The sequence below is a fragment of the Lygodium microphyllum genome, chromosome 7 (genome assembly GCF_053477565.2).
Source record: "Lygodium microphyllum isolate KBCC chromosome 7, Lygodium_microphyllum_v1.1.10, whole genome shotgun sequence".
In the NCBI taxonomy this organism is placed as follows: Eukaryota; Viridiplantae; Streptophyta; class Polypodiopsida; order Schizaeales; family Lygodiaceae; genus Lygodium; species Lygodium microphyllum.
The window spans coordinates 122,470,524-122,477,670 of record NC_141141.1 but is presented as its reverse complement, the minus strand read 5'-3'; the positions used below and the strand labels follow the sequence as shown (position 1 = coordinate 122,477,670).

Here is a 7,147-nt window from a genome sequence, read left to right as displayed (position 1 = left end):
AAGACCATGCAGAAAAGCTGCGAGACCTTGCTAAGAGCAATGATTGTATAGAGGATGGAGTGTGTGAATTACTGGCTCAAAAGAATGCAAGCGTGCTTGCACCTGAGAGCATTTGCCTCGATGTGCATGTCACATCTCTAAAAGTTTGCCTCAATAGGTTCTCTGCAATGTTGAACCTATTGAATCGTCGCATGAGTTCATAATCCAATGCATAGTTCTCTTAGCATATCTAAGGATTTCAATAACTTTTTGTTAGATCCTCTGATAGATATGTCATTCTATTGTTAGGTTTGAGAATTTTCATGTGTTTGGACTTTTGTATCCCCCATGATAATGACATAATATGCTCTTTCAATTTATATTCTTGCATATGTAAGATTATATTGTTGCTTATGTGATGTTGTAATCTTCAAATTTTATATTGAAATAGTATTTAGAACAAATATTCCCTAAGAGATAGGAAGAAATTTTAGTACGCCTAGGTCATAAAAGTATGCAATTACTTTTAAAAAAGTTCTCTCTCTCTCTCTCTCTCTCTCTCTCTCTCTCTCTCTCTAAAAATACGTTGTATAACGATGACCATATGGAGTGTGCTGAAACATCTGATGCAAGAAACAATGTTCTTGTACCAGACATCGTTTCGTGCGTTAATGCACGAATGAATGCCTGTAAAATCTAAGATGTGCCAAGGACGAAGTCAGTTTGATGTACCCTCAAACATGTCAAATGACACAACAATTGTGTTGTATCCCTAAAGCTCATGCATCGGTTGGATACAATTAAGAAGCAAATGAAGAGTTTAATCAAACTTCAAAGAGCTTCAATCTCCTTCTGCTAGAACTTTGGTGTGAATCGTCATACGAGTTCATCGTCCAATGCATAGTTCTCTTAACATATCTAATTCCTTCAAGACTTTTTGGACAAATCCTCCAATAGATATGTCATTCTATTGCTGGGTTTGAGAAATTTCATGTGATTTGGACTTATGTATCCCTCACGACAATGACGTAATATGCTATTTCAATTTATATTCTTGCCTATGTGAGATTACATTGTTCCCTATGTGAAATTATAATCTTTATCATAGTATAGACTATAATAACGTTTCAAAAAACTTCGCATTTGTAAATTCTAATATCAAAGTACATTTTTCTTTTTATCTCAGGTTTTTCTCGACAATGGTACTTTCAACATATTGTGTGCCTAGAGATCGTGTATTACGTGCACGTAGGGAAATGCTCAAAATTACTAGACATAAACGTAGGCATGTTGCAAGAGTTAGGATTAAATTACATGTTCGTGACCATGCAAGAGATATGCATGAACAACATCATGCAAATGGAAACAATATGGATGTTCAAATCCCAAATCACCTATATCAAACCAATCAATTTCGCACTGCAACTTGCTCTGCTGCTCATGATTTGGTATCCTTTCACGTTCAGATGTCTACCACAACTTAACGATACAATCCTAATGGTGGCTTGAGTGTGCGTAGGCAAATGCTTAATGTTACGAGAGATGAATGTAGGCACATGGCAAGAGTTAGAACAGAATTACAACTTACTAGACATAAATGTAGGCACGTTGCAAGAGTTAGGACTGAATTACATGTTCGTGACCATGCAAGAGATATGCATGAACAACATCATGCAAATGGAAACAATATGGAGGTTCAAATCCCAAATCAGCTATATCAAACCAATCAATTTCATGCTACATCTTGCTTTGATGCTCATGATTTGGTATCCTTTCACATTCAGATGTCTACCACAACTCGACAATACAATCCTAATGGTGGCTTGAGTGTGCATAGGCAAATGCTTAATGTTACAAGAGCTGAACATAGGCACATGGCAAGAGTTAGAACAAAATTACAACAACTGCATCATGCTACCATAGATAGAGATAGATACAATGGCATCCAAGCTACAAGTGTCCAAATGCCAGTTGCACCATTGTTGCCGTTGGAAGTTCAACCACCTCCTATTCGTCAAGAAGACAATGCAACTATCCACAATACAGATGTTGAGATGTTGGATAACCATGAATTGCTACCCTTCGGAGTGGGGGTACATAGCACAAGTCGACAAAGAAATGGAAACACAAATAATCCAGATGGTGGATTAAGAAATTGTAGGCAAATGCTTGATGCTACTAGAGCTGAACGTAGATAGAGGGCAAGAGCAAGAATGCAATTACAACAATTGCATTGCACTACAACAAATACAATTGATATAAGTGCTCAAATGTCTGGTGCACCATTATTGTCCTTAGATGTTCAATTGCCTCGTGTTATTCAAGAAGAGAATGAAGCTATCCATAATGCAGGTGCAAGTACTGAGATGGTACATGACCAGTACAGGATTCAAGCTCCTATATTTCTACCTCAAAATGGTGGATTTTGTTCAATTCTCCATGACATGCCACCTAATTTGGATATTCATCCAACAACAACAATTTTGCTATTTCAAAAACCAAATTTTGCATGCAATTGGTACCCTTTGCAAGGTTTTTCACCATTGCATGGCTAAGTTGTGGCATGGTGAAACTAAAACAATGCATACAACTTCAATTGGAAAGCATTGTTGTAGAGAAGGGAAAGTAATTTTACCACCTCTACAGCAGCCACCACAACTCTATGTAATTTGCTTGATGGCACACATCCACAAAGTAGAGAGTTCAAAAAAAATATACGTGCTTATAATAGCACATTGGCTTTTATTTCAATGGGTGCAAAAATTGATGAGCTTTTGCCTCAAAATGGAAATGGTTATACTTTTCGAGTTCATGGATCAATATATCACCGAATAGGTTCCCTATTGCCAAGTGAGGATGGACAACAAATACCAAAGTTTGCACAACTTCATATTTATGACACTGATCATGAGTTATTGAATCACATGGGGGTTTTACCTAGGCTTTTGCCAGACTTACTACAAGAGCTTCAACAAATGATGCATGATCACAATGCTTACTCATAGGTCTTTATAGCAGCTGGTGCAAGCTTGCAACGCAATCCATCAGTAGAAATAAGAATGTCCATTTTTCAAAATCGATCCACCTCTAGACAATATTCAGTTCCCACTACAAGTGAGGTTGTTGCGATCATGCCTGGACAAGGTGATGATGATACACTTGATCATCGTAGCATTCAAGTTCGCACACGACAAGGCCATTTGATTTATATTTCTAACTTACACAAAAACCATATTGGAGAATATGGGAATTTTCCATAAGTTTGGGACACGTGGTCAAATCTTTGGATTTGTCATAACTTGAACACTATAACTCCAAATCGAGTGCTCTATAGCTCAATAGATTCCATTTTTCAAGTGCTTTCCAATGATAGGTCACATCATATGGTTTTGAGAAACTTATGGGCATGTTATCCATGTGCCACTTTTTTAGTATTCAAAAAATGGGAATTGGGAGATTCCCAAACTCACTAATATTGTGTTCACAAGGCATATATGCCACTGTTATATGTTCTTCTTTTTCCAAATGGAGAGGATGGATGGCATACTAAAATTCCATATGCATTTATGGATGCTCATATTAATGCCAATAATCTTGCAAATAAAGATTGTGTCACTCAAATGCAATATTACGCTTTTCAACTTCAGATTCGAGATGATACTAATGCATGTCTTTTGCATGGTGGTCACTTGCTACAACAATACATTGTCGATGCTTATTGTACCATTGAACAATGTAGATTGGCTTGGTGTTGTCGTAATCAAGCGACATTGCGAGTTGAAATGTATAGGGGATTGGCTGATATTGTCAATGGTTCAGATGCAGTTGATACTAATATCGCTCGGATTGGTGTGGGCAGGAGAATAGTATTGCCATCTAGCTTTACAGGTGGACCAAGATTCATGTACCAATTATATCAAGATGCTATGGCAATTGTGCGTAGCAAAGGGAAACCTGATTTGTTTATCGCCATGACATGCAATCCTAAGTGGTTTGAAATTACAGATATTTTGTTGCCTGGGAAAACTGCACATGATCGACCAGATTTAACTGCTAGAGTTTTTCATTTGAAACTCAAGGACATGATGCAATCGACAGTGAAAAAGGAGTTGTTTGATAAAGTTGCTGGATATGTGTCCGGATATGTGTCCGTCATAGAATTCCAAAAGAGAGGCTTGCCTCATTCACATACGCTCTTGATATTAGAACCATGCTTTAAGCCACTAGAAGCACGTCATTATGATAGACTGGTGTGCGCTGAGCTACCTGATAAGGAAAGGTTTTCGGATTTGTATCGAATTATTACTAAATGTAACATACATGGTCCGTGTGGTGAGTTCAATCCAAAAAGTGCTTGCATGGTGGACGGAAAGTGTATAAAGGATTATCCAAAAAAGTTTATACATACAACTACAGTTGATAAAACTGGTTATCCTTTATATAGACGTTGAGAGGATGGAAGGACTCATAATGCTAATGGTAACCTCTTGGATAACCATTGGATAGTGCCTTACAATCCTTATTTGAGTTCCAAGTATAGTGCTCACATAAATGTTGAGGTTTGCTCGACAATTGCAGCTGTCAAATATTTGTATAAATATGTATATAAGGGCCATGATTGAGCAACAGTTCAATTTACAAGTACGCGTGGTTCCAGATCCAATGATATTGACACAGAAAATATTGATGAGATTGAGAGGTACTTAGATGCACAATATATTTCAGCTTCTGAAGCATGTTGGTGAATATTTGAATTCAAACTTCATGATGAGAAACTCGATATTCAACGATTGCAAATACATTTACCTGGAGAGAATACTCTTTCCTTTCGTGACTCTGATAACATTTGTGATGTGGTGCAAAATGAAAATGCTAAAAAAACAACTCTCACAGAATGGTTTACATGCAATCGTTTGCACCCTGACGCTAACATAGTTCTCTATCAAGACTTTCCAATGTTTTGGGTTTGGAATGCACACAAAAAAATGTGGACAAAGAGAAAGCAAGGAAACACATGTGGTCGAATATACTTTGTTTCACCTACGTGTGGAGAAAAATACTATTTGCGCCTACTACTTACTGTATGCAAGGGGTGCACGTCCTTTGAGGCATTGCGTACGGTTGATAATGTGGTATATTCAACTTTTAAGGAGGCTTGCATTGCAAAAAGAATGTTGGAAACAGATGATGAATGGCAAATGTGTTTGCATGAAGCTGCATTGATGCAAATCGATGCTCAATTAAGAAATTTGTTTGCATCCATCTTGTTGTTTGCCTGCCCGACCTAAGGCTCTATGGGAAGAGTTCTTAGTTCCGCTGACAGAGGATATAAAACATCAACTCTCCTTGAAAAATAGGCGAAATGTTGATATGCAAGATGAGGCCAATAATCATGCATTGATGCATATTCAAAAACTTTTAGATCAACATGGACGCAATTTGGCAGAGTATCATGGATTGCCTGAGGTGACAATGCAAGAGTACACAAATCCTTTGATCCTTTATGAACAACTATATGATAAGGTAGAACAAGAGAATACCTAGTTAACAATGCAAGCTATGTTGAATGATGGACAAAGAAATTCTTTTATGGCAATAATGAATGCTATAGATAGTGGTTTGGGTAAACCATTTTTCTTAGATGGCCTAGGCGGTTCTGGAAAAACATTCCTATACAAATGTTTGCTTGCAAAGCTTCGCAGTCAAGGTCTCATTGCCATAGCTACAGCATCCTCTGGTATTGCTACATTGCTTTTGCCACATGGTCGTACTGCCCATTCAAAGTTCAAAATTCCATTGCAAGCAGATAATAATTCTACATGCAATATACCTGTTCAAAGTCACCTTGCAGTGCTGTTAAAAGAGGCAAGTCTTATTTTGTGGGATGAAGCTCCTATGCTACATCGTAATACCTTTGAGGCACTGGACATAACTTTAAAGGATATAATGCAGTGTGATATGCCATTTGGTGGTAAAGTTATTCTACTAGGTGGAGATTTTAGGCAAATATTACCTGTTGTACCAAAGGGTCCTCGTGAGGATATTGTCAGTGCTGCTATATGTTGTTCCAATTTGTGGCGATATTTCAATGTTTTGAAACTTACATAGAATATGCGGGTTGCATCAGATCAGGATCAATTTGTTGCATGGTTGCAAGACATTGGAGATGGAAAAGATTTGACACATACTAATAATATATTGCAAATTCCGCCTGCATTGTTGTTAAAGGGAGGATCGATGCAATACTTGATCAATTTTGTCTATCGTGAAATGAATTGTGTAATTGATTACAAAACGTTCTTTAGTGAATGTGCCATTCTTGCACCTCGAAACAATGATGTGGAAATGATAAACAATCATGCATTGCAGCTGAAGCCGGGAGAGGTTAAACAATACTCCAGTGCTGATTCTGTGGATAGAACTGAGGAGAACTCATTCCTCTATTCTGTGGAATATCTAAATTCCCTTGACCTCAATGGAGGTATTCCTCCTCGTATCCTGCTGCTCAAAGTAAATGCTCCAATAATATTGCTCAGGAACTTGAATCCTTCTAAAGGTTTATGCAATGGTACTAGGCTAGTATGCAAGGCTTTCAATAACAAGGTCATTGATGCAGAGATAATTACAGGGACCAATATTGGTGACAGAGTTTTTATCCCGAGGATAACTTTCATCCCAACTACAATGGAACTTCCTTTCTCAATGAAACACTTGCAATTCCCAGTCCGTTTGGCGTTTGCAATGACAATCAACAAATCTCAAGGCCAAACGTTATCATGTTTGGGGATATATCTAAAAACCCCAGTCTTTACTCATGGTCAACTCTATGTTACTTTCTCAAGAGTAAAGTCTCCAGACATATTGAAAGTTTTGATTGATGAGAAAGAGGACATGGTAAATGGTACCATCAATATTGTATATAAAGAAGTTTTACAAAAAGTATTGTAACCTCTATTTTTTCAAAAGTGTAATCTTTGTTCTCTCATATTATATTTGCATAATATTTTTATTTCAATACAATCAAAGCCTTTTTTTCTTCTTTGTTCACATATCTATAACATGTAGTGTTGTACTTTCTTATGCTCTTTTTCAGTATTAAGTTCTTCTTCGATGAAAAGCAAGTTTGACTTATTTTCTCTGATTTAATACTTTAATGTTTTAATCATAT

At 37.1% G+C, this 7,147-nt stretch overlaps 1 protein-coding gene across 1 annotated transcript; it reads left to right on the top strand.

Moving 5' to 3' along the window:
* Positions 1-6,249: 6,249 nt before the first annotated feature.
* Positions 6,250-6,927, top strand: LOC148033897 (uncharacterized). Its single transcript, XM_087680972.1, has one exon. The coding sequence runs from the start codon at positions 6,250-6,252 to the stop codon at positions 6,925-6,927; it is 678 nt and encodes a 225-aa protein (XP_087537098.1).
* The last annotated feature ends 220 nt before the right edge of the window (positions 6,928-7,147 follow it).

Bases quoted from the DNA above. Each gene is read 5' to 3' on its own strand.
- LOC148033897 (XM_087680972.1), top strand. From the start codon at position 6,250: ATGAATTGTGTAATTGATTACAAAACGTTCTTTAGTGAATGTGCCATT.